This window comes from Dendrobates tinctorius, unplaced genomic scaffold (genome assembly GCF_039654945.1).
Source record: "Dendrobates tinctorius isolate UK_male_01 unplaced genomic scaffold, ASM3965494v1 ptg000027l, whole genome shotgun sequence".
NCBI lineage: Eukaryota > Metazoa > Chordata > Amphibia > Anura > Dendrobatidae > Dendrobates > Dendrobates tinctorius.
Window position 1 is genome coordinate 613,937 of NW_027361695.1, and position 27,107 is coordinate 641,043.

General features: G+C 45.6%; 1 protein-coding gene and 1 long non-coding RNA gene across 3 annotated transcripts in view; one reads left to right on the plus strand and one right to left on the minus strand.

Annotated features, from left to right (window-relative positions):
* Positions 1 to 27,107, plus strand: part of LOC141084732 (uncharacterized) — a 62,561-nt gene that overhangs the window by 8,052 nt on the left and 27,402 nt on the right. The window contains exon 2 of the long non-coding RNA XR_012231096.1: positions 19,907 to 20,100. This is a non-coding gene — a long non-coding RNA (uncharacterized lncRNA). The remainder of the gene's footprint in view (positions 1 to 19,906; positions 20,101 to 27,107) is intronic.
* LAMB2 (laminin subunit beta 2) overlaps positions 1 to 27,107 on the minus strand; it is a 57,848-nt gene that overhangs the window by 3,542 nt on the left and 27,199 nt on the right. Inside the window, exons 5-30 of one of the 2 annotated variants that reach the window (XM_073569606.1) lie at positions 26,867 to 26,940; positions 26,556 to 26,744; positions 26,055 to 26,118; positions 21,754 to 21,956; positions 21,006 to 21,126; positions 20,633 to 20,821; positions 19,915 to 20,094; positions 18,456 to 18,568; positions 16,211 to 16,290; positions 15,283 to 15,418; positions 14,989 to 15,147; positions 13,778 to 13,905; positions 13,348 to 13,468; positions 12,685 to 12,877; positions 11,765 to 11,908; positions 11,450 to 11,681; positions 11,141 to 11,304; positions 9,941 to 9,970; positions 7,903 to 7,968; positions 5,028 to 5,252; positions 4,438 to 4,655; positions 3,577 to 3,673; positions 2,423 to 2,795; positions 1,060 to 1,244; positions 638 to 882; positions 290 to 493 (exon numbers count right to left, since the gene is read on the minus strand). In XM_073569606.1, the coding sequence (XP_073425707.1) occupies positions 290 to 493; positions 638 to 882; positions 1,060 to 1,244; positions 2,423 to 2,795; positions 3,577 to 3,673; positions 4,438 to 4,655; positions 5,028 to 5,252; positions 7,903 to 7,968; positions 9,941 to 9,970; positions 11,141 to 11,304; positions 11,450 to 11,681; positions 11,765 to 11,908; positions 12,685 to 12,877; positions 13,348 to 13,468; positions 13,778 to 13,905; positions 14,989 to 15,147; positions 15,283 to 15,418; positions 16,211 to 16,290; positions 18,456 to 18,568; positions 19,915 to 20,094; positions 20,633 to 20,821; positions 21,006 to 21,126; positions 21,754 to 21,956; positions 26,055 to 26,118; positions 26,556 to 26,744; positions 26,867 to 26,940 (4,133 nt within the window). The remainder of the gene's footprint in view (positions 1 to 289; positions 494 to 637; positions 883 to 1,059; positions 1,245 to 2,422; positions 2,796 to 3,576; positions 3,674 to 4,437; positions 4,656 to 5,027; positions 5,253 to 7,902; positions 7,969 to 9,940; positions 9,971 to 11,140; positions 11,305 to 11,449; positions 11,682 to 11,764; positions 11,909 to 12,684; positions 12,878 to 13,347; positions 13,469 to 13,777; positions 13,906 to 14,988; positions 15,148 to 15,282; positions 15,419 to 16,210; positions 16,291 to 18,455; positions 18,569 to 19,914; positions 20,095 to 20,632; positions 20,822 to 21,005; positions 21,127 to 21,753; positions 21,957 to 26,054; positions 26,119 to 26,555; positions 26,745 to 26,866; positions 26,941 to 27,107) is intronic. The other variant, XM_073569607.1, reaches the window with a different exon arrangement.

Sequence of the window (27,107 nt, forward strand, 5' to 3'; positions counted from 1 at the left end):
AAGGAGCAGGAGAGCTCAGCCGAGCGCTACCTGAGACGGACCCATAGACTTTCCCACTGAGCCCGTCCGCCCCTTCCTTTTTAAAGATTGGTCAAGGTCTCCCCAAAAAAAGGATGTGAGCGAAGATCTGATGTCTGTATCAGTAAATATCAAGTGATCGTCGTTTTGTAAAAGCGTGCACCTTTCCCTCTAAGCGTTGTGGGCATGCTCGGTGTCAAAGCTTGTGGGTGTCCATAATGAAATACTAAGACCGAGCAGGGTGTGATATTTGATAATGGCGGGTTTATACCTTCCGGAAAAGGACGTCCACCTCTCTCAGGGCCTTCTGCAGCTCGTCCTCCGCATGCTTGGCCCGATCCAGCGCATTATCAGCAGTGGCCACAGCGCCATTACAGCTCAGGCCGCCACAGTGTCTGTTACCGTCATCATCCCGGCAGCCGGCGCCCCCACATGGGCTCTCTTCGCAGGGGACATCTCCAGGGGCCCCACAAACCTGTAAAATAGAAACTTTTATAATGATCTCCCCTTTAGTCCCTTCCTCCCATTCTTGCAGCAGTTCGCTTTCTGGCTAAAGTAGATTGAACTGGTTTTAGGACCCCCCCCATTACCCCTGTATGCCCTTAGGACTATGTCGTACCTTCTCGTTGATGTTCTTCAGGTCTAACGTGGTGTCGGTTTTTGTCTTGAGGTCGTTTAGCGCCCGGCGGTTGGCCGCGTTCTTCCGGTTGAATTCGTCTCTTTTGTGAGCTATGAGCTGCTCCGTTTTGTCCCTGGTTTTGGCGGAATCGCTGACGGGACTGGGGACGCCGATCACGGAGGCGTTCACGAGCTGCTCGGCCCCTCTGGACTGCGCGTAGGACTTGTGGATATTGTCATACGCCCCTGGATTACAAGAAGATGTTTCCTCCTTTTAGCCGCAGAGTCGCCCCCTTGTGTGCGTCTTTTTATATTTAAGTATTGAAATATATAAATTAGGGAATGGAATGCAAAGGGAAAAACTGAACCGAGGCGGAACGGCCATGTGCCATGTCTGTCGGACACACTTCAATATGCAAATACCTAAAAAGTTGGAGTTCTTCAGGATGTCCAGCTGATGAGCGCGCTCCTTGGCTGTCGCATTTAGGCTCCGAACCTCCCTCTCCAGCTCGGCCAGGTCATGGTTGGCATCAAAGTTCTCGTCCTGTATGCTGGTCAGTTCACCCTCCAGTTGGGTGAGGGTCTCGGTCAAATCATTAATTTTATTCCTAAATGGAAAAGAATATATTACTCTCTCTCTTTTTCTTTATATATTATATATATTTTTTAACCCTTTCCCAATCACTTTTTTTTTGCGTTTTTTTTTTTTTTTTTTTTTTTTTTTTAAGTTTTGTTTTTACGACATTACTTGTGTTGTTAAAATAACCAGACAACATGATTCTCCAGATCATTACGATTATGACGATACCAAACCTGAAAAATATTTTTCTACGTATTTTATTTGTTAAAAAAAATTCAGAACGTTATTAAAAAGAAAATTTAATTTGTGCCAACATTTTCTGAGACTTTTATACTTTTATTTCTCCATCACTGGAGCTGTTTTTTTGGTACCTACAAATGTTATGATATCCTCCCTTTTTTTTTTTTTTATGTTTTGTTCGGGGAAGTGTGGTGACTGAAAACTATTTTCGTTAAATAATTTTATATTTTGATAGATCAGACTTAAATGCGTTTATATCTTTTATTTTTTACATTCCCTTATGTTTGGTTGAGGATTTAAACCTTTATATTTTCTTAAAATTTTTGAACTTTTTTTTATGAATTTTTACCTTTATTTTTCAGTTCCCCCAGGGGACATGAACCTGTGGTTGTCAAATTGTTTCTTCTCTGTACTGTAAAACCTCAGTATTGTACAAAGTAGGAAAAATTACAGATCTCTTATGAAGCCTAAAATGGCGGCAACGAGAGCCCTTCAGTAGGCCCCATGGCAACCTATAGTCTCCTTGCAGGGGGTAAAAAAAAAGGCAATGGAGGCCGAAATGTTGTTGACAGCCATATTTAAGTGATTTAACAGCAGCATTAAGGGCGAGTGACGATCGCTGGCTGTGTAACACAGGAGGGAAGGGGTTAAACAGCTGTGGTAACATGAAAGCTGCTCTGAAATTGCTTGTCATGAGCCACAAAGGCCGTTTTGATAAATCTACCAAAGACCATTTTGGTTTGTGGCGTTCTTGTGTAAAAACTGCACTGCGGCAAGTTTATCATCACTGTCACTACAATTCTTCGCGTTGCCCCTAACAACCAATCACAGAGCAGCTTTCATTTTGCAACAGCAGTTTAAGGAATGAAAGCTGAGCTCTAATTGGTTGCTATGGGCGACAGAGGCCATTTTATTGAGGCCTAGAAGGAGAAAGTGATTTTCTGGGTAGTATTACGTGACACTGACCGTAAGTCGTCCATGATCTTCATCAGTCTGGTCACCGACTCCACTGTGGCGTTACGAGCATTTACGATTTTGCGCGCCTTGGAGAGTTTCTCTTCAATCTCCTTAAATTTTTTCTTGTAGGTCCCGGCGACGCCCGTCAGGTGGACGTCCTTGGCCCGACGTACCAAGTCTCGGCTTTGGGTCGCCAAGTCCTGGACAATTCGATCCCAGTCGCCGAAGCACTCGTGACATGGCTGGCAGTCGGGGAAGTGTCCAGCAAACCCCCGGGCGCACTGATCGCAGCGCACACCCGATACGCCCTGCCGACAGGTGCAGTGTCCGGTGGCGCGGTTACATTGCGGTGACTGAATGCCTCGATGATCGCAGTCGCAAGCTGTCAAATAAACAGAGAGTGACATGGTGAACGCCGTATTTAAATAGTTAGAAAAACACGGCTGCCATCTTCAGGAACAGCGCCACAGCGCTGGTTGAGCTGCAGTACCACATACCACCTGTGGACAGTTGTGGCGCTGTTAATCAGTCACATTTTTCCAATCCTGTAATCCCTTAAAGGGATATAATGTTAAATAAGAGAGCATCGCCATCCCAAGCACCCCAAACAGGGTGATCATGTCAAAGAGGGGCTTGTATGAAGCAATGGTCCAGAATATGTAGGTCACTCCTTATAAACTCCACCTAAAAACTGCTTGAGGTGGGTTTCCGGAGTGGGCAAAAAAGAACATTTGCAAGAATTTCCATTGATAGCCAATCCTTAAAGGGTATTCCAGTTATAACAAGTTGCCACCAATCCACAGGACAGATGATAACTGAGATTGTGGGGGTCTGACCGATGGACCCCCCATAGATCACCATAACAGGGGTCATTAGCCCAACATTCAAATGGCTTCAGAGTGTGGGGCTAATGGCAGCACACATGCAACAGCTGCTCCATTCCCCTTGGGGGCACAGGACCCCCTATATGGTGATCGGTGGGGGGCCAAGTTTCCAGACTAACACCGATCAAGCAACGTCATCTGTCCTGTGCCCAAATGTCACCCAATAGAACCAAAGGGTAAAATGAGCCCCAAGGCTTACAATCTAAAGGCAATGGGGATGTAATCCCATAAGTATCAGGAAACAGGTGGATTAGGACGATATGCGGAAGGGAACGTTACCTCTGCACTGGACGCTTGGGTTCCCCCAATAATTCTCCTGACATTCAGTACATGTGGAGCCTCCAAATCCCGGTCTGCACTGACACCGTCCCGTGAGCTGAGGAAAATAAAGGAGGAGAGGAATATGAAAGTATCCAGACTTTTTCTTAAAGGGCTGATCTGCACAGGGCTTCCACTGATCAGATGGTCAGAATTATAATTCCTTTTTATAGCACTGGAAAAACACGTCCTGAACAGCGCCCCTCTTGTCTACAGGTTGTGGGCGGTATTGCTGCTCGGCCCCATTCATATAAAAGGGATTGTCCACTGTTGGGGAACCTCTTAGTAATGGGACCAAGGAGCCGAAAAAAAAAATTCCTCCCTACTGGCACTGTTCTTCAGTTCTCACCTGTCTCCCAGGCAGGTCTCCTGGCATCCAGCTGGGGCGACACATGAGCGCTGCAGCCGATCAGTGTCCTCTAATCAATTGACAAATTGCCCAAACCTGTTTGTTCCACTTGGATAAAATGTGAATGCTGCAGTCGATCAGCAGCCCTTGATTGACTGCAGTGTTGACATGATGCCCCAGAAGACCATCACTAAGAATGGAAGATCTGCGCTAGTCCAGGAGGGGAGTGTTGTTTTTTTCACCTATAAGTGATGGTCCAGTTGTGGATAGCCCCTTTGATAGTGCTGAGCTGCAATACCAGACATATCCTATGGTCCGATGTGGCGCTGTTTCTTGAGGAACTAAAGACATTTTTTTTTTCTAATCCTGTAAATCTGATCAGTGGAGATCCTGGCCTTTGCAATCACTATCCATAGAAAGTTATCCAAATTGCAGTAATTTGGTTATCGTATCATTTCTTCTATTCGACTCACCTCATTACAACTCAGGCTAAAAGAGTTGTGGGGGTCACAGTTGCAAGGGATGCACCCCTTTCCACTTGCCAGGTTCCAAAAGTTGGGGCTACAGCGATCGCAGCTTTGACCCTTGACGTTAGGAAGACACTGGCACTGCCCGCTTTTCCGGTCACACATGCAATCGTTCCTGGAGGAGCACTGGCTGGGGTCCGTCCCCAGGTTATTACATACACACTCTGTAACAGACAAAGGAGAATAGAGAGAGTCAGGATGTTATAATGTCATTATATAGAGATTGAAGCTCTGTTTTTCTAGTACACACCTCCAAATCCTCTGCAGAAACAAAAACATTGCAAGATGCAATTCTCTCTGCCTGCAGCCACCACTTGGGGGAGCTCAGGAGCTTGCTGCATACTGTTGATACATTGACCTTAATAATAAATCTGTATGCAGTCATCTCCTGAGCTCCCTCTAGTGGCAGCTGCATGCAGACGACATCTTATCGTTCAACGGTGAAGAATTTGGATCAGAAAAACGAATCTTGATCAGGTTTGGTTTCCCTGTGATGTCCGGAGGATACACATATTTTCTAAATCTTTGTCACTCACTGTTACAGTTGCGTCTTGAGGCGTCTCCGTAGTAGCCGACCCGGCACTGCTCGCAGAACCTCCCCTCTGTATTATACTTGCACTTGAGGCACTGTCCGCTGCGGCGGTCGCAGGAACCGACGTCTGACATATCAATGTTGTTGTTGCACTGGCAGGGAAGACAGCGTCCGCCAATCTGAAAGGGGTTCCCGTAGAAGCCGGGAGCACACTCCTCACATCGAGAACCTGGAGGTGAGAACTTCATGTTACTGACAGTACGGAGGCAAAGCGGGACACATAAGTCCAGGGCTGCAGTCACACAACCATTAAACTTGTACGGTCTGCCCTTGATTTGCTGCTGTTTCGACTACTTGAGAAGTTTTTTTTATTTTCTGTCAAGGGCTGTGATGGAAACGTCTCATGCTACTCTGGGGCCGGCGGTTAAAGTTTCATCAAGTTTGGATTTTTGGCCACAGTGTGTGCCGCAGCGCAACCTTGTGATGTTGCAATGTGACGGCGTGATTTTCATGTCACGTGACCAAAATTGGTGCATAACATATGTAAGGGACCCTGCCAAGGTGATCAAAAATCCTTATTATATGAGCTAGGCATGCTCGGGTGCTAACCGAATAATATGTTTGAGTCCCTGCGCCTGCATGTGTTTTAGCTTTCGATCAGCCGCAAGACACGCAGCCGAGGGGACTCTAACATATTATCCAAGCACGCCAAATGAAAGACACTCGGTTAGCGCCCGAGCATGCTCAGATAACACCTTATCCCAGGATGTTCGCTCATCACTACTGGGCACCAATCGCAGGTGCTGACGGGCATTTTGCTTTCGCAGTGCCTGTCTCTGATTTACCGTTCAGTCCCACTAAGCTTCATTAAGAGTGATGGCGCTCTCCAGCCCCCCTGACGTTTTTCTTTTTTGCCCATCTATAATAGCTCAGATTGGAACAGGAGGAGGATTTTGCATGCCACAGTGACATGATGGCCAATCTCCCGTCAGCTGCCAAGAAGCAGATTATTAGGACATATTTCACTATCATGTATTTTCGTATGTTCAGGGCTCAGTTCATAAAATCCATCCTAAATCATTTTTTTTTAATATAAATGCATGTATTTGGAACAAAAAAAAAATCATTTTTACCATTGAGATTGTTTAAAAGCTTTGCACTGTTTCCCTTCTATAGCAGTCACGAGAGTGTCACGTCCCCATGGAAGACCTGGAGTTAGGAGGTCACAACAGGTGATGAATCGCTGTCCTCTTTAGAGATGGTGTGATTCATGTCCTATTTTAAATAGATTTCTCTTTCCTTTAGTGCTGAGAGTGGTAAGGACTCTTTCCAAGATGGCTGAGACCATACCTCCTGGTTGTTCTCAGCTACAACTGCTCCCTCTATATGTACTAGCTCTGGGGGTTTAGTCCTCACTGGTAAAAGATTTGTCTTCCTGTGCTGAGTGCTAAAGCTGAGCAGCTGGAGTTATTTGTAGTTTGCTATAGTATGTGAATGTTTATTTACTGATCCCTTTTCCTATTTAGTTAATTCCTCCAAGTCCCCATCCTCCTCCCTATTGTTGGTGAGTGCTTTTGTATGATAGAGGTTCTGTTATCCCTGTTTTGTCTTTGTCGCTTGTTTACCTTTCATTTCAATCCCATGCCTCATGGCGGTGGGGGAGGGGACAGATTAGGGTTTAACAGGAGCAGACTAAGGTTGGAGACTCAGGCCTCTCTACCTTCAAGAGTACCCCCTCAACAGGGATAGTCGGTGTTCCAGCTCCAGGGACAGTCCGTTACTAAAGACCGTCACAGCGTGACAATAGCCTCCGTGTTGCACTGTTTACTGCTGGCCACAAAATGAGTTAACTGAGAATCTGTCAGCGAGTTCCTACTGACTTGGAACTCTTTTTATTTATTTTTATTATCCCACACATCTGATTGATTACCATAGACTACACCAAAGTCGTGCAGGAGACAAAGACCCTATAAAAGCAACATGGTGCAAAATTTGTAATGAAACCAAATAGCAAATATGATTTACACCCCGGAAAACATGCAAGAAAAAAAAGAACTCTGTCTGCTATATATATTCAGCGTGAAAATCATTTATATTATATTTGCGCTGAAAATGTGTAAAAACACTTTTTTTTGTACCCAAAGGACCCCTGTAAGGCTGTAAGGGTCTTGTCCTATTTTCAATGGAGAGGGGATAGTGTGGTACAATATTAAATTTTCATCTCACTCAGCAAAAATGGTAGAATGGTAACACCTCCCCAGTGTTTTGGTCGAACAAATAGGCAGTGACCTGTGAGATGGGTAGTTAAAGGGTCAAACTTCACCCCATGGACGTTCCTAAAATTCACCACCGTGTGTGTTATCATTTCTCCGCCATGTTGCCATCACCAGGCAGCTCTACTCAGGAGATCTTGAGATACACTGGATATTCTCAAGGGTTTGTATGTGACCGGGAGTGAGATGCTTGTCCAAAGGAGGCACATATCCCGGGACAACTAGCCCAAAATTCTTACTTCCACCCATCTCAAACCTCCTAGTGTCCTGGCCCTACAGATCAGTATGGTGATGGTATATAGACGACATCTATTACTATATACCATCGAGTTCGTCACAACTGTGGGCGCATGGCTTATAGGGCTGTTGCAAGAATAAGGCCTGTACAATACTATGCCCCATGATATACAGAAGTGTCACTCCTCGTACCCCCCCAAAAATAGCTTTCGGTCAATTGTGCAACACGTTTTATGTAAAATGTGACTCAAGCTTCATAACTCTGCTGATGGGCATCACCGGTGGGCATAGTAAGGCCTAGGCAGCATGAGAGATATTGGAGCAGTAATATCAGCTTTTGGACATTCCCCAGGACCCCTAGCTATGTACCTCTTATGGTCCACGAGACCCGTCTGCATATTGGCCTATTCTGGCAGCATTTGGGTCCAGTAGTTACTAGGAATAAAACACGTCTCAGGTAGCGGTGATTTTATGATATAGCCGGAGGAGGAGTGTGATATAGTTCAGCCAGATGGAACATATAATCGGTGAATTGTGTGTGGTCCTCAGCCAAACTGTGATCCGTGGTGTTAAAAGATCAGAAGTGCGTCTCGTTCAGCCAAACGTGATTTGTGGCCGCGTAATGTGACGAGCGACGCTCCTTATATCAGCCGGGAATGCTTCTCATAGATGGGTCCAGAAGGATTTAGTAAGTCACTCGGGCTTCTTAAAATTGCACTGTCCCCGCTCTCTCCACTAATTTTTTGGGCTTCTGTTTATAACTATTGAGCTGAATTTCAATTTTTATTTTTAGTCAATCCTGACATCTTGTAGCAAAGGGGATGGGACCGACCAGAGCGCAGTCTCTTCTGTCCAAGGGTCTTATAGCAGCCGCGTGGCCTTGACCACTAGGAGATCACTCTTACATGTGGACCAATTCTCCATGTTCGTTATTGGGCACCACGGCCTTTGCTAAATTAGCGTCAATAGGGCCTTAAGACGTGTCATCAAAAAATGAGCTATTGTTTATAAAAGTTTTTTCTAAAAAATATTCTGATACCACAGCTCACCTCCTCCTGTACAATGACTGATATCACTTTTATATCCAGTAGATAACGCTGGATCCACCATTCACAATAGGTGATGTCACAGCTCACCTCCTCCTCCTTCTGTACAATAACTGATAACACCTCCATATACAGTAGATAACACAGGATTCACAGTAGGTGATGTCACAGCTTACCTCCTCCTCCTGTACAATGACTGATATCACTTTTATATACAGTAGATATCACCTATTGTAAGTGGTGGATCCTGTGTTATCTACTGTATATAAAAGTGATATCAGTCATTGTACAGGAGGAGGTGAGCTGTGACATCACCTACTGTGAATCCTGTGTTATCTACTGTATATGGAGGTGTTATCAGTTATTGTACAGAAGAAGGTGAGCTGTGACATCACCTGTTGTGAATGGTGGATCCTGTGTTATCACAGCTCACTTTCTACCCCTTCTGTACAATGACTGATAACACCTGACTGAGAATACCTCTATACAGCAGATAACACTGGATCCACCATTCAGAATAAGTGATATCACAGCTCACCTCCTCCTGTACAATGACTGATAACACCTCTATATACAGCAGATAACACAGGATCCACCATTCACAATAGGTGATGTCACAGCTCACCTCCCTTTCCTCCCTTCTAATGACAGCATGCGCAGATAATGCTTCTACACCAACAAATGGTGTCTGGTCAGTCTATTGCTGCTAATGTTCATGGGAAGAATAGGAGGTCGGAGTCTAATATTTGGCTTATTAACCTGATTTAACCAATAGGCCACTTTGTGATGACACAATCTCTTAACTACAGGGGCCTGGACCAGATGAACCTGGTGTTTTTCGGACACTATTCGACCTCTTGAGGAAAAAAACGCCTTGATTAGGTATTTGCGACGTGTGACTGTAAAGCTTTAGCACAGCAGTTACTGCACAACAATTACTATTTAGTGAATGGATAACTCCAGATGAAGAAGCGGGTTGTGTTATACCAAGCAGTGTGGGAAATGGTGTCACCTGCCCAAATATCTCAACTACACGGCCCACCAAAATCCCCCATTACTGTGGCTTAGGCTCCACTAGTAGGACCATTGCTGGACCCCTTAGCTGCCAGGTTACAGTCAATATTTGCAATGGGTTGTTGTGGTCGATGGTGACCCCCAACACACCAGTGGTTGGCAGCCCTAATGGTTTTTATGTTTGGACCCTACATAGATCTACTAATAAGGTAAGGGATCTAATTAGGTGCGCGATCTATTGTCTGTGCTTGCAGCAGAGACCACTGTCCCCCCCCCCCCCCCCCAACAGGAGTGAAGGAAAGCCATGCATCGGGGTGGGTGGCAAGGCAGGGAAGCCATTTACTCACGCCGGGCCCCTCCTGACCTCTTTACCAGTCCTGAGAAGAAAAATGATAAGAAATACTGCACAGTACGTCCACAGATGATAAATCCCGCAGAACACACTCGGATGGGTATTAGTTCATTGGCAGCGATAGGCGAAGCCTTGTAAAGCTCTGTTCACATTTCCAGAAATGACGGCGAACTGGGATCTGTCATATGACAAACACCGATGGCAGCCATTTATACTGTACCGGATGGGAGCCTGGAGGCATCTTAGATTCCTCCCATGACATTAAAATGTCCTTGACTTTCCTCGATGCTTCCCTCTTGGGGCCTTGTGTAACAAAAATAAGGTGTACCCCCTGCCTTGATCATCATTAGACCTTGTGTATCGTTTCTTCAGAAGTTCCATATATAAAATAATACTGCCATACTGAGTGTTAATAATACTGCTATGCAGTGTTCATGTAATACTGCCAAATGCAGCCCTCATAATACCACCGTACAGTGCCCAAACCATATATTACTCACTAAACGGCTCATATTTTACTGACACATAGTTCCCAAATAATTCATACATAAAGTGTCTAAATAATACTCCTATAGAGTTTACATGTAATACTGCCATATACAGCTCACATGATACCATCATATAGTGCCAAAATATATTAATCACTAAATAACTCACATTTTACTGCCATATAGTTCTCATATATTACCAACATAGTGTCTAACTATGACACCAGTCATGTAAGGGGGACACAGTCTAACTACTCCTATACATTGTCCATTTAATACTGCCATATATTGTCCACTTTATTCAACTATATAGTGTGCAAATTTAAAATAATCACTACAGAGCTCACACTTTACTGCCATATAGTCCTCAATCTCAAATAATAACATGCAGTGCCTAAATAATGCTCCTATACAGCTTCTATGTAATGCCGCCATATACTGCGCACATAGTACCACCGTATAGTGCCCAAATAATATATTACTACAGAGCTTACATTAATCTGTCCTTTAATTCCCAAATAATACCAACAGATGCCGGTTTGAGGGTTCATTTTAGTCTATGGTGGTCCTAGATGGCCATGGGCACTTCCCCAGTTTCGGTGAATTGGGCACGCATGGGTATTCATGGGCTGTTAGCTTGGTTGAAATGGGGACTTCTTACCTATCGCCCGTCCACCTGGAACCTCCCCGTGATGGGGGGCACTTACCTGTGTAGCCTTGGTTACAGTTACAGATGACCTGTCGTGATCGGGGGTCTTGATGGCAGGATACTGCAAAGTGTCTCCCACTATTGGGACCTTCTGGGCAAGGGCATGGCCGGCAGTGATCGCCCGATCCTAGCACAGGATTTCCAAAGAAACCAGCTGAGCACCTGGAAGGAAAGGGACACAGATACCTGGAATTATGGACTTTTTATGCTTGAATTGTTCCATTCCTCTGTTATTCCGTCATTAAAAAAAAAATATATATATATATATATGTATGTGTTTTTTTAAATACGTATTTCTATATATGACCTCTGGCATCTGTCTCCGGTGGTGCTGTCCCGGCAGTTCAGGCAGGCCCCCGTCTTCTGGTCGCACTCCTCTGAATGGCCGTTACACAGGCATTTCCTGCAGTTAGGGAAGCCCCAGTGACCCGGTTGGCATCGGTCGCACTTTGGCCCGTAGGCCCCAGTCCGGCAAGGACACTGCCCATTATACTGATCGCAGAAGTTGTGGCTGGCTCCCTCCAGGTGACAGTCGCAGCCTGCGGCGTGTAAGAAAGACGTCACGTAACAGACAGCACAGACACATCACGCAGTGATAGCTCCATTACTTAGGGATGATTACTTTTGCAGCCTGCCGGTCCGAATCCATGAGTCCCAGGGGCGCATCGGTCACAGCGGCGTCCGATTACGTTGGGTTTACACCTGCATTGTCCGCCATGGGGGTCACATTCTGAACTTAGCGATCCTTGGGGGTCACAGTTGCAGGCTGGAGAATGGAGTATGAATATTTAGTAACAGTTCCAAAAAAAATGGCTACCATCTTCCAGAAACAGCGCCACACCTGCCCACGGGTCAAGTCTGGTATTACACCACATCTCCCTGGATCTTCCCTTAGATGCTGTGGTCAGTGCTGACTGCAGCTTGAAAGTGCTTAGGGCGAAGAAGGGAACTCCCTCTAACTATGTCCGGTGTAGGGATTGGGTGTCGTACAGGGCGGGCGCCTGCTGTGTCGTACAGGGCGGGCGCCGCGTGTGTTGTACAACTGGCACCTGACTCTAGTGCAGCGACTGGAGCTAGCTCTGATCACTGCTGTTTAACCATTTAGAAGCCGCTGCGAAAGTGACACTGGCATGGAAATGGTTCTAAATGGTGAGGGGGGTCTGTTCGGGTGCCTTCATCCCCTGCCCCAAGTACCTGATGCCAATGGGTTGATCACTACAATATAAAGTATCAAACAATGACAGGTTCAAGTCCCCTAGGTAAACTAAAAAAAGTATGTAAAAAGCAGTAGACAGAGAAATGGGAGAGTTATGGCACCTGGGAAAAGAGAAGAAGAAGAAATGAAAGCGCAAAAAATGGCTCCAATGGGAACTAGACGAGTCTTTCTGCATTTAAAGGGGTTTTGCAGAGCGTTGTTGAATTAGAAAACTACATTTGTGTTACACCACTTTATTTCCTACCACTAGGGGGCAGTGAGAGTCTTTGTCCAGGAGCAAAAGTGCAGCAGTGGTGAGCCGTCTGCTTGTCATTGCTGTTACTCACCCAGGGCTCCATCATGGAGGATGGCCGACATGCTTGTGATCAGTTTGGAGCAAACCTCATTGGTTGGTGATTTTATGACGCTGCTGCTGATACTGTGGCAACGGAATCTCTCAAAAGCATCCTTACGTTGAATAGAAGCCGGGTCCCCACCGATAAACATCTCCAGGGAGGAGTAGCGTGGAACAAGAACCAACTAGGGGCAAAAGATCAATATGACAAAGTCCGTCACACTCACTCATATATAGAAGAAGGTGCCCCAAAGCAATGGGGTCCCTCATCATACTGCTGGGATTTTCCACCTAGGACAGAAAGGTCTGGTGTTTGTTTGCCCCTCTGTTCTGTTTTCAGGAATCTTAGTGAGGCAGTTCCTCAGGGGAGGGGCATCCTGCGCAGGTTCTAGCAAAGTGGTAGGACCAGGGCTTTCCGAGCTTTGCCTAGGACAGAAGGGTCTGGTGTTTGTGTCCCCCTCTGTTTTCTTTTTAGGACACTCAGTGAAATCCCCAATGGCTATTATTGGTAGTGGTGCAGTTCCTCAGGGGAGGGGCATCCTGCACCGGTTCTAGCAAAATGATGGGACCGGGGATTTCCATCTCCACCTTTATGATATGTTCACCCTTGTGTCTCACTATAGAAAGGGTTATATATACCTCCAGTCATACTCACCGAATCTATCAGTATATTGGCTCCTTGTACTCTCTCCCGAGAGCTGTATCGGGTGAATTCAAGGCGGACGGTGTAACTGACCCCACGCTCCAGGCAAACCGGCTGAGGCAAGACGACATGTCTGTAAAAGTAAATCATAACCAAAGGATAACTATGACACCAGTCATGTAAGGGGGACACAGTCTGCAGATGTACCGCCACTATGACCCCATGACTGGGGGCTGAATATGTTTTTGCACCAGGGTGGAGTTAATTCCGCCATGAACGGTTAATAGTAGAATAGGGTGTCAGGATATAATTAGGGGGTCTAATACTTATAAAGAGGCCTGGTCATGGGTATGAATATATTTGGGGACTCTGGCCTGGTCATAGCGCTGCTTCCCAATTAAAGCAGTCATGTTTTTCTCAGCAGCCTGTTATTTAAACTCGCCTGGTAGTTGTAGGAAGAGATGTAGTCATCACGTCATCGGAAGGGATAGTGTTACCGCAGCGGCTGCTGGATGGGATAGGACCGGGTCTGATAATGGAAATCTTCACTTGTTGCCACCTCTCAGGAAACTGCTCATAAATGAATAAATGCAGGTAAATGAGACCCTTTCCGTGGCAGGACCACCATACACAGGATGTCGGGTTTATAGGCCTGGTGGGATTCATGTAATCCGTAGTGGATTGCAGCATTATTGATGGCATATAACAGTATTAATGGCAATCCTACATGAGGTCTAGAGACATCGCTATAGCAGGTGCTGAGGTAGCAGATTCGCCTTGGCCCTGGTGTCCTAGGGGCCCAACTGCTACATAACGGTATTATTAATGATATTGATAGAAATCGTACATCGGGGCAAAGATATAACTGTACAGGGTGCAGATATCACAGTCTCGCCCCAGCCCTGGTGTCCTGGTTTTTTTTCCAGGTTAGATGGCAGTATTATTAGTGGCATGTAATAGTTTTGGCAACAGTTGTACTTCAGGCCTGAGATGTAGCTGTAGGGGGTGCAGAGGTAGCAGTCTCCCCCCTACCCTGGTGCCCTAGGGGCCTCTATGCCACACAGGGAGATGGCAGTGTAATTAATGGACTGTAAAGTATTGGGTCAAAAATTGGAACTTTATAGAGTGCAGATATCAGTGTTTGGCCACATTCACACGTTGAGTACTTGGTCAGTATTTGACATCAGTATTTGTAAGCCAGAACCAGGAGCGGGTGATAATCCAGAAGTGGTGATGGGTTTCTTTTATACTTTTCCTCTCCTGATTTTGGCTTATAAATACTGATGGAAAATACTAACCAAATACTGAATGTATGAACGTGGCCTTACCCAGGCCCTGGTGTCCTAGGGGACTTTTACCAGGTAGCGGTATTATTAACGACATATAGTTATAGGTGGTGCAGAGGTAGCAGTTATACTGAGGCCCTGGTGTCCTAGGGGCTGTCGGCCACATGAGAAGACGGTAGTATTATTAACGGCATGTAGAAGTATAGATAGCGATGTAGTTATAGTGAGTGCAGCAGTTACAATCTGACCTAGTCTTGGGTTTGTAGGGAGGTGAGGGGTACATAAGAAGACCCCACTATTACAGTGGCACATGACAGGCGGAGGCCTCGTTACAGGGCTCGTTATAACCCGTGTGTCGGGGTCTTACCTTGGGCTCGTACGGGATGATGGCCTCATACTCCACGGAGTACGGGATGTTACTGATCTGAAACTCCACGACTCCACCCTCAGGAACCAGAGCGAATCCTGGGCCCGTCCACGTGGCAGGACGACCCACTGGGCGCTCGCGCTCGGACACCGAGGAGCCCTATAGAAGAAACGAGGAGTAGAGTTACCAAAAAGAAGGGCGGTCTCCACCCTGCGGCCGGCAGGGCATGCTGGGAGTTGTAGGTTGGCAATAGCTGACCACAGCTTGGGTTGCAAATAATCTGATCCTTGATACCTGTCGGAGCAGAGCGGATTCAGCCTCGTAGGTGTAGTGGTCCAAGTCGATTTGGTAATGGCCGGATTTGACCAGGTTGCACTGCCGGCCCACCATGTTGTTTCTGCAGCGGCACTGGCCCGTCTCAGCCGCACAGCTGACGAATAAATCACAAGAGGTTACAAAGTCTATCAGATGGGTCATGCCTTATTCCTGCGCCAAGTTACTGGGAACTTCTGAGAACTTCTTTGGTTGCGTCCCAATGACAAAACTTCTTGCCTTTGTGCTCCGGGGGCTGTTTTATCATAGGGATCACTCGGCCTCATACAAAATTATCAGATTGATTTCCAAATGAAAGCTGGATTCATATTATTACCTCGCTGTCATAAGACTGATCCGGGAGATAAGTGTTGTCATAGGGATCAAAGCACTTTCCACAACTTCAGCCACTGATTGGCCGTCGTAGGAGGCTCTTCTCCACTCCCAAAACCCATTATATGTCTTTAACTTTCCACACATTGGTAGAAAAATGAAAGCCTGAAACTCGGTGTCTGTGTCAGAACACTGATCTGCCAGAGTGCAGGAGTGTAAGTGTTGTCATAGGGACGAAAAATCACTTTTTAGCTTCTATTAACTTGGCATAGAAATTTGATAGTAAAAGGATAATTGATATTTTTTAAATGTAAAATTTTTTGTTCTTTTTGATTGGTGTGAGTGAACCCTCTGGGACCCCCATGATCCTGAGTATGAAGAGGATGTAGCTCTGGTCATTATACAACAGTACAACAACCTGCACAGCCCTTGAAATCCCAGGTATATTCCTGCAAGGGGGTCCGCAAAGGCGGGATGTATGCAAATTTGCATAAAATGGCCCATATTTTCCATTGGGTAGTGAACAGAACAGGACCTAAAACGTGTAGGATTCACCATCTCCTCCACCCTGACTTACTGATTGTCCCATGCGCCACCAACGTCACAGTCACAGGCCCGGCATCCGTGGAGGTCGTGACTGAGAGCCCAGTATTCCGGCTAGGGAAATCAAAGATGGAAAGATTAAATCAGAATTTATCACATACAACTCATAGGTGGTCCCTAGCATAGGTGGTCCTTAATATAGGTTATCCTTACTCTGGGTGGTCGTTATCATGGGTGGCCCTTACCCATAGATGGTTCTTATCATAGGTGGAACTTATCATAGATGGTCCTTATCGTAGGTCGTACTTATCATGTGTTGTACTTATCATAGGTGGACCTTACCATACAGTAGATGGTTCTTATCATGGGTGGTCCGTACCATAGATGGTTGTTATTATAGGGGGTCCTTACCATAAATGGTCTTTACCATAGGCTGACCTTACCATAGATGGTCCTTATTGTAGGTGGACCTTACCATAGATGGTTCTTATTATAGGTGGACCTTACTATAAAGTATCTTTACCATAGATGGATCTTTCCATAGATGGTTGGGCAGCACGGTGGCTCAGTGGTCAGCACTGCAGGCTTGTAGCGCTGGAGTCCTGGGTTCAAATCCCACCAGGGACAACATCTGCAAGGAGTTTGTATGTTCTCCCCGTGTTTGCGTGGGTTTCCTCAGGGTTCTCCGGTTTCCTCCCATATTCCAAAGACTTACTGATAGGCATTCTAGATTGTGAGCCCCATCGGGGACAGCAATGATAATGTATGTAAAGTGCTGCGGAATATGTTGGCGCTATATAAAAATAAAGATTATTATTATAGATGGACCTTACTATATATGGTCTTTACCCTGGATGGATCTTTCCATAGATGGTTCTTACCATAGACAGACATTACCATAGATGGTCCTTATTATCAATGGTTCTTGCCATAGGTGGACCTTATCATTCATGGTCTTTATAATTTGTCCTTTTGGTCTTCAAAACCGTGATTGATCGAATTCCTGAAGATCCTTTCAGGGCAGATGTGCAGCTACGAGGGGTCAATTAGGCCCATTTTAGGTGTCCCTAAACTCCCTCTTTATAAAGGTTAGGAACCCTAATCCACCTTCTCCCATCCCAGCCAGCATCTTTTTTTCACATGGGCATAAAGAACGGTAACGACAAGTGGGCATGGCGTTATCATCCAGCCACAAAGAAGGTGCCCTAATTTTGGTGTTGGATCCTACATCCTCCATCTACCCCAGGTTAACTTGTCTCCATTGACTAAGCCAGCCCCCCAGGTTGACTTGTCTCCATTGACTAAGCCAGCCCCCCAGGTTGACTTGTCTCCATTGACTAAGCCAGCCCCCCAGGTTGACTTGTCTCCATTGACTAAGCCAGCCCCCCAGGTTGACTTGTCTCCATTGACTAAGCCAGCCCCCCAGGTTGACTTGTCTCCATTGACTAGGCCAGCCCCCCAGCTTCTTGTCTCCATTGACTAGGCCAGCCCCCCAGCTTCTTGTCTCCATTGGCTAGGCCAGCCCCCCAGCTTCTTGTCTCCATTGACTAGGCCAGCCCCCCAGCTTCTTGTCTCCATTAACTAGGCCAGCCCCCCAGCTTTGTTTTTAGAGTCCTGAATGGTGACTGTGCCTCGTTATGATTCTCGTAAGCCCCTGGGAGTTGTAATGGCGGCCGTATAGGTCGTCACCCAGATTCCCCCAAAACTGTGATAACTGAGAAGGAATAAAATTAAGTTTTACACAAAATTACAACCAAAGAGTCTGAATTCTTCTTGTATTTCTAGGAAAGTTTTTTTTTTTTTAATGCAAAATATTGAAACTTTTTTTTATTTATTATGTATTTAAAAAAAAAATAAAATAATTAGTTTTTGGGTAAATGCCTTCTAAATAGAATATCCAGTTATGTGGATACTCAGGGTCCAGCCTCAGTACTTATAAGATACTCTGATCAGCGTGTCGGGGTGGACGGGGGGCTTTCCATCAGCACATTGCCATGGACGTCCCTGCTCGCGGGGGGGATCCAGTTACCGGCAGCTGCCGGCTGGAATGTATCGGAGGATATGAGCCTCACACATTGGGAAATGTTATTTCCTGTGGTGGCGGCTTGTATGAAAGGGAAAGGACGGTAACGGTTTATTATACACCGGATCAGCGGACCACCCTAGTTCAGAATAAACACTTTGTACAGGAAAGACCCCCCCCAAGAGGTGGAACTATAAGGTTTTGGGGCATCGAGTGTTACCTCTCCCCAGTCTGCGCTGGTTCCGTCATTACTTACCAGACACTGGTTACAGGTTCCTCCAGTTACAAAGCGCTTACAGAAGCAGTCCCCGCTGCTGCGGTCACAGTGGGAGCCATCGGAGATGGTGCCCCGGGGGTCACACTGGCACCCTAGGAAAACATCGCCCGCTCTGGTTACTGCCTACTTGTATCAATGAGCAATGATCAATATTAGACTGTACTGACCGGCCCCCGATGCAGGGAACATTACAGGGGGATACGGCCATAAATGTGTATTAGTAGGGTGGGATTACAAGGCAAGAACGAGGGACAATGGCTGGAGGCCTCCATGATCTACTGGGATCTGCCACCATCATCAGGATGAGCACTGTGTGAGGGTTTTACTTCGGCACTGTATAGGGGTATTATTGAGGCACTGTGTGGCTGTAAAACTTAGGCACAGTGTGGCGGTATACTTTAGTCACTTTGTATATCATAGTATAATTTAGGAGCTTTGTGGTGGTATAATTTGTGCAGTGTATGGTGGTATAATTAGGCACTGTATGACTATAATTTAGACAATGTATGGCAGTATAATTTAGGCACTGTATGGTGGTATAAATTAGGCATTATATGTTGGTATAATTTAGGCACTGTATGTTGGTATAATTTAGGCACTGTATGGTGGTATAAATTAGGCATTATATGTTGGTATAATTTAGGCACTGTATGGTGGTATAATTTAGGCACTGTATGGCGGTATAATTTAGGCACTGTATGGCGGTATAATTTAGGCACTGTTTGGTTGTATAATTTAGGCACTGTATGGCGGTATAATTTAGGCACTCTTTGGTTGTATAATTTAGGCACTGTATGGCGGTATAATTTAGGCACTGTATGGCGGTATAATTTAGGCAGTGTGTTCTTAAACACCCTGTAGCCAGAAAGAGAAGAGGGGGAGCGGCACTATATGAAATCCTACATGGATGGGCACAAGCCTCAGCAGAGCAAACTCAAATCCAGAGATGTTAAAAGTATCCTGAGATTTGCTGGTATTACTTGCTGTACGTTATTATTTATGCACTTTATAGTGGTGTCATTTAGATGCATATGAACAGTATCAGAGTATGTTTTTAGCACCATTTGGTGGGATTATTTAGGCACTGTATGATATTTACACCCTGGTGGTAATTTTTGAACCCTGGTGGTATTAGGCTCTGTACGATGGTATAATATGAAAACTGTATGGTGATAATATTTAGGAACTGTATGGTGGGATACTTTAGACACAGTGTATTGGTATTATTTGAGTTCTCTATGGCGGTATTATATAGGCTTTGTGCAGTGATATTATTTAGGCACTGTGTGGTGTTAATTGGTGCCTGTATATAATGCTTGGACATTGACCTTCGTTGACCCCCGTTCTTTTGTGTATTTATGGTCAATGAAATCAAACCGCATTTCTGTCTTTATATTGATAATTTGATCCTTTTTTTTTTTTTTTTTCAGATTCTCACTTTTGCATCCTTGGATGATGTCGGCACTGAGGCCATAAAATCCTGACTTGCAGCGATCACATCTGGGGCCTTCCACAAAGTCTTTGCAGCGGCACTGTCCGGTGATGAGCCCCAGGGACGGGTCATCCTGAGGATCGCAGAGTCCTCCGTGTAGAGAGCCGTCCGGGTCACAGTCACAGGCTGCAGGTACATAATGACAGAGGCCGACATTACATTGGGAGGATGGTAGTGACACACAGGAGGGTAGAGGCGCTCGTCCAGCTGAATTTGTCATTGTACTGTCTATTTCATGCCTATGATAACCTTGCTGAGATCAGCTCTGCTACATCTGCACTACACTGGATCGTTTGACTCATTTTCCTCGCAATTCGCCTTTGTTTAATGGGGAGATAAACTTTTGCAACAATCGCACATCCATCAAACTAATGCAACTCTGCAATCCGTCTTCCTTAAAGAAATACCGTTTTGTGTATGCAGCTCCAATAATGACCTATGTGTCTCCATGGCTATAGACTACAAGCGGACACTGTGTAGTCAGATCCTGCAGTCAGCGATTACTCCACTCCCTCTGCCCCCTATTCTTGGTTGAAATAAGGGGTAAAACAGAAGAAAGCAACTAAAAAAGGGGGGCTGTACTGTATATTGTCATGCATGGGAGCTGTATACGCGAAACGGCGCTTGTAATGGGGAGCGCAGATTACCCCCCCTTCCCAGGTACCTTTGCAGACGTTGCTATCTCGAATATCCTTGCTGGGGTCTTTGTAGTAGAAGGGCTTGCAGAGCTCACAGTGTCGCCCCATGGTGTTGTGCTGACAGTCGTCGCAGACGCCACCGCTTGTGTTTCTGGTGGACAGGTACACCGCCATGTCAAAGTGACACTTCCGGGAATGATTGTTGCAGTTGCACTCTGAGGATCAAAGAGGACAAGACATCTTTAAGACCTGGGGTCTTTTAGGGGAGAGCAGGAACGGAGCAGGTCTATGGAGTCGGGGTGACCCAGCGACAAAGCGACGGGTCCGCAGCTGCGAAAAATGGCGGCAAGAGGAGCAGTCAACACAGAGAAAGGAGGAAGCCATCAAATATCTGCTCACTTTTACAAGCGTTGGTGCTGCGCCCCTCGGCCGGCCTCCAGGGAATCTCATTGAAGAAACCATCGCACTGTTCGCAGTTCAGCCCCTTGGTGTTGTGTTTGCAGACACATCTCCCATGCACCTGAGGATCCGAAAATACCCAAAAATTAGGCGAGCAACATGGCAGAAAGGGATCAGTATCCCCCGCAGCGCCACCACAGCTCATACTCATAGCAGGATGGCCAAAAGATGAGGATCCTGCACAGAGGACCCCCTCTATCAGATTCGAATTTACTTTGAGGGTATATGAACTTGGTTGACCCTTTAAAATATATATTTAAAGGGAATCTGTCAGCAAAATTTCACTGCCCCCACACCAGACTTTTTGTATGTAAATGTAGCACTTTGAAAGACAAGTCCAACAGTATCTTACGAGGTCGGTCCGCCTCTCCGTTACCGAGAAAAGAATGTTTAAATTGATATGCAAATGAGGCTGAAGAGCTATGGTAGATCTGAAGCCTTTGTCACTCCAGTTCTATTCCCCACCCAGTACCGCCTCCTTCTGCTTCACTGATGACTCGTGTGCCTGAAGTCACACCGCATAGAAGGCTGTCAGGCAGGAGGAGGAGGCAGCGCTGGGCAGGGAATAGAGCTGGAGTGACGGAGGCTTCAGATCTACGAAAAAAAACCTAATTGAAACACATAAGTAGTTACTAAACTTCGAAAAAAAAAAAGAAAGAAAAAAAGCATAACCCCCCCCCCCCCTTACCATTCCGTCCACGTCTTTGGAGATCCCTTCAATAGGAGCGCACTCGGAGGCATGCCCGTAACAGAAGCAGTTGCCGCGCACCACCAGCTCGTACAGGGCGTAATAGTACTTCTCCTTTATTTCCAGTCGGGAATCTAGTAAATTATCACCTAGCGTGTGCAGCCGGGTGAAATTAATCCTGATGTTGGTGATCTTCAGAAGGTCTAAGGAGAAAGAGAGAAGGCTCAGGAAGGCGCGTGGACGGTTATGTGGACGTGGGGTCTATGTAATAAGCTGCATGTCCCAGTTCTATTGGTGCTGGAAGTATACACGTCAACCCCAACTTTCATTTTTTTTTTTCTCATTTTTTTTTTTCCTCTTCTTATAATTTTATGTTTCCGTCAGCGTACCATATGAGGGCTTGTTTTTTGCGAGACAAGTTTTACTTTTTATTGACACCGTTCACTTTATCATATCATGAAAAACAGGAAAAAAATCCAAGTAGGGTTGAATTGAAAAAAAAAAAAAAACATTTCTGCCGTTGTGTTTTTGGGGCTCTGTTATTACAACATTAATTCTGATTTAAGTTTTCCTTCTAGCGGTCAGTGCATGATGCTGAGCCCGCCGGGCATCGCGCTCCCATGCACTCGTTATCCCGGCTCTGACACCTCCACTTATTCCACCAGCTGGGACTTGTCAGGACGGCACAATAATCTGCTCTATAAACTCCACACAAGGCTGGTGGCTGGAGAGGAGCCAAGAGCAGCAGCCAGTGTCATCCGCTGTGCCGGGAGTCTGCCATGTATGGAAGCGCCGCAAAGCACCGAGCTAAATCAGTAACAGCCCCAGACATCTCCCCCAGCTCACAAATAACTCTGCGGCATCCAGAAGGGACACAGCGACCCCGCAACTGCTAGGAAATAACTCAACAATGATCTGTTATTTCTGCTCTAAGACTCCTGCATCAGTCTGAACCCAGCTACTGGAGGTGGAAAATGGCTTCCAAATCTGCTGCTGGAAATCATCAATGAGAATGTTCCCCCTCCCTGTACTGAGCATCCTGTATTATACTCCAGAGCTGCACTCACTATTCTGCTGGTGCAGTCACTGTGTACATACATTACATTACTGCTCCTGAGTTATATCCTGTATTATACCCCAGAGCTGCACTCACTATTCTGCTGGTGCAGTCACTGTGTACATACATTACATTACTGATCCTGAGTTACATCCTGTATTATACTCCAGAGCTGCACTCACTATTCTGCTGGTGCAGTCACTGTGTACATACATTACATTACTGATCCTGAGTTACATCCTGTATTATACTCCAGAGCTGCACTCACTATTCTGCTGGTGCAGTCACTGTGTACATACATTACATTACTGATCCTGAGTTACATCCTGTATTATACTCCAGAGCTGCACTCACTATTCTGCTGGTGCAGTCACTGTGTACATACATTACATTACTGATCCTGAGTTACATCCTGTATTATACCCCAGAGCTGCACTCACTATTCTGCTGGTGCAGTCACTGTGTACATACATTACATTACTGATCCTGAGTTACATCCTGTATTATACCCCAGAGCTGCACTCACTATTCTGCTGGTGCAGTCACTGTGTACATACATTACATTACTGATCCTGAGTTACATCCTGTATTATACTCCAGAGCTGCACTCACTATTCTGCTGGTGCAGTCACTGTGTACATACATTACATTACTGATCCTGAGTTACATCCTGTATTATACTCCAGAGCTGCACTCACTATTCTGCTGGTGCAGTCACTGTGTACATACATTACATTACTGATCCTGAGTTACATCCTGTATTATACCCCAGAGCTGCACTCACTATTCTGCTGGTGCAGTCACTGTGTACATACATTACATTACTGATCCTGAGTTACATCCTGTATTATACCCCAGAGCTGCACTCACTATTCTGCTGGTGCAGTCACTGTGTACATACATTACATTACTGATCCTGAGTTACATCCTGTATTATACTCCAGAGCTGCACTCACTATTCTGCTGGTGCAGTCACTGTGTACATACATTACATTACTGATCCTGAGTTACATCCTGTATTATACTCCAGAGCTGCACTCACTATTCTGCTGGTGCAGTCACTGTGTACATACATTACATTACTGATCCTGAGTTACATCCTGTATTATACTCCAGAGCTGCACTCACTATTCTGCTGGTGCAGTCACTGTGTACATACATTACATTACTGATCCTGAGTTATATCCTGTATTATACCCCAGAGCTGCACTCACTATTCTGCTGGTGCAGTCACTGTGTACATACATTACATTACTGATCCTGAGTTACATCCTGTATTATACCCCAGAGCTGCACTCACTATTCTGCTGGTGCAGTCACTGTGTACATACATTACATTACTGATCCTGAGTTACATCCTGTATTATACTCCAGAGCTGCACTCACTATTCTGCTGGTGCAGTCACTGTGTACATACATTACATTACTGATCCTGAGTTACATCCTGTATTATACTCCAGAGCTGCACTCACTATTCTGCTGGTGCAGTCACTGTGTACATACATTACATTACTGATCCTGAGTTACATCCTGTATTATACCCCAGAGCTGCACTCACTATTCTGCTGGTGCAGTCACTGTGTACATACATTACATTACTGATCCTGAGTTACATCCTGTATTATACCCCAGAGCTGCACTCACTATTCTGCTGGTGCAGTCACTGTGTACATACATTACATTACTGATCCTGAGTTACATCCTGTATTATACCCCAGAGCTGCACTCACTATTCTGCTGGTGCAGTCACTGTGTACATACATTACATTACTGATCCTGAGTTATATCCTGTATTATACTCCAGAGCTGCACTCACTATTCTGCTGGTGCAGTCACTGTGTACATACATTACATTACTGATCCTGAGTTACATCCTGTATTATACTCCAGAGCTGCACTCGCTATTCTGCTGGTGCAGTCACTGTGTACATACATTACATTACTGATCCTGAGTTACCCCCTGTATTATACTCCAGAGCTGCACTCACTATTCTGCTGGTGCACTCACTGTGTACATACATTATATTACTGATCCTGAGTTACATCCTGTATTATATTCCAGAGCTGCACTCACTATTCTGCTGGTGCAGTCACTGTGTACATACATTACATTACTGATCCTGAGTTACATCCTGTATTATACCCCAGAGCTGCACTCACTATTCTGCTGGTGCAGTCACTGTGTACATACATTACATTACTGATCCTGAGTTATATCCTGTATTATACTCCAGAGCTGCACTCACTATTCTGCTGGTGCAGTCACTGTGTACATACATTACATTACTGATCCTGAGTTACATCCTGTATTATACTCCAGAGCTGCACTCGCTATTCTGCTGGTGCAGTCACTGTGTACATACATTACATTACTGATCCTAAGTTACATCCTGTATTATACTCCAGAGCTACACTCACTATTCTGCTGGTGCAGTCACTGTGTACATACATTATATTACTGATCCTGAGTTACATCCTGTATTATATTCCAGAGCTGCACTCACTATTCTGCTGGTGCAGTCACTGTGTACATACATTACATTACTGATCCTAAGTTACATTCTGTATTATACTCCAGAGCTGGAATCTCCCAGCATCCTCTGCTGGTTTATTGTCTAAGCAGCGTTTACTCTTGATTTTCTTTCTTGGAAGTTTCTTATATAAATCCGGAGATGTATAATAATTTGTTGTAGGAAAAACTAACCTCGTGTGCCATAGGAGATCAGCTCAAGGGGTCTGACCACGTGTTTTGGACTGTTTCCAATGGTCACCCGCAGAATTGTAAATTCAGCTCTGGAGTAGTATACAGAGTTAAACTGTGGATCAGTACAAGATGAATAATGCAATGTATATTTCCAGTGATTCCAACAGCAGAATTGTGAGTGCAGCTCTGGAGTGTAATACAGAAAAAATAACATCCCATGTTTAAGATGTATATGGAGCAAAAGTACTTGCAGGTCCCTGGTGTGACGGCCATGTTAGTAATCATTGGCGCACACATGATGTTGCCACAGGTCCACTAGTCAGAGGATGCACTCGGAGTAGGAGGAGATTCACAGGGCTCTCCAGATCACCAACATGGCCACTGGATCAATCTTTTTACTCCCCTCTAATAATGGCTCCTTATGGCTCATGAAATCAGCGGTACAGTAGGGCCCCATAGGAGTGTATAGGGACGGTATTATGTCTCTGCACTTACAGCGGTAATACTTTATTGTGCTTAATCTCTTATTAATTAACTTACTCTGAATAAGTGGACTGTACGGGTCCCTGATGTGAATGGCTGGATCCAGAACTCTGAATATCACCTACAGACAGAGTGAGGGGAGGATTACATGTGGAAACAAGGCTAGAGAGTATACGGTATATACTGCACTCGGTGTAGGGTCGCCAGCAAAATGTTGGCATATAGCTCCCAAAGGGAAGATACGGAGGCTCGCAGCGTCCATGAGGTCACTGATGGCATAAAGGTGTAGAGACGGAAGATGACAGTGAGGTGGTGTACTACAGAACCATAGGTACTCTTCGTGCCGCCATATGGTGTACCATAGGAAAGCGTACCAAGGAATTAATAATGCGGAGGTACAGTAGGGCCCCATAGAATAGAAGTCTGTTAGTGTGGAATTATGGCTCTGTGAGTTGTATGTAATACCGTCATATGCATGAGGCCGAATAGTAATACATTCTACCTACCGTATATAGCACCAACATAGGCCGTAGCGCTTCACTGTCCTTCAATCCTCACCTCTCCTTCCGTAGAAGGCTCGATTTCGGAATACCGAGCCTCACAGATCACGTCGTCCACCTTTCTTTGGATGCTGCGTGAAATATTCGGGAAGACGGCGGCGCAATCATAGGCAAAGTATCTGTAAACCTGCCAAGTCCGTCCAAAGTCAGACGACCGCTCCACTAACATGGCCGCCGGCCTGAAAGTCTTCAGAACGAAATCACAAATTTGACATCGAATTTATACAACGGTCAAGGCTAATTAGATAGAATGTTCCCATTCACTGACAGCAAGCAGAGGTGCGGCGGCACGACCGCCATTGTACCGACCTTGAAAGTCATGATGAGATGAGTGAAGTGGAACTCGGCCTCCAGGTCCAACTGAATGCTGACGTCCGAGACCCCTGTGTCGGGAGGAGGAAGACAACAGGTCGGCTTTGTGTTATGGCCAGGTTATATGAAATCCATATTTCACCCCAGTTTATAGCGCAGCAATGGTCTCCTGCGCCTCAATAACACGAGGTTGGGAAAGATCAGCGGCCCCAGACACCCCTGGTCCGGGACGGTCACC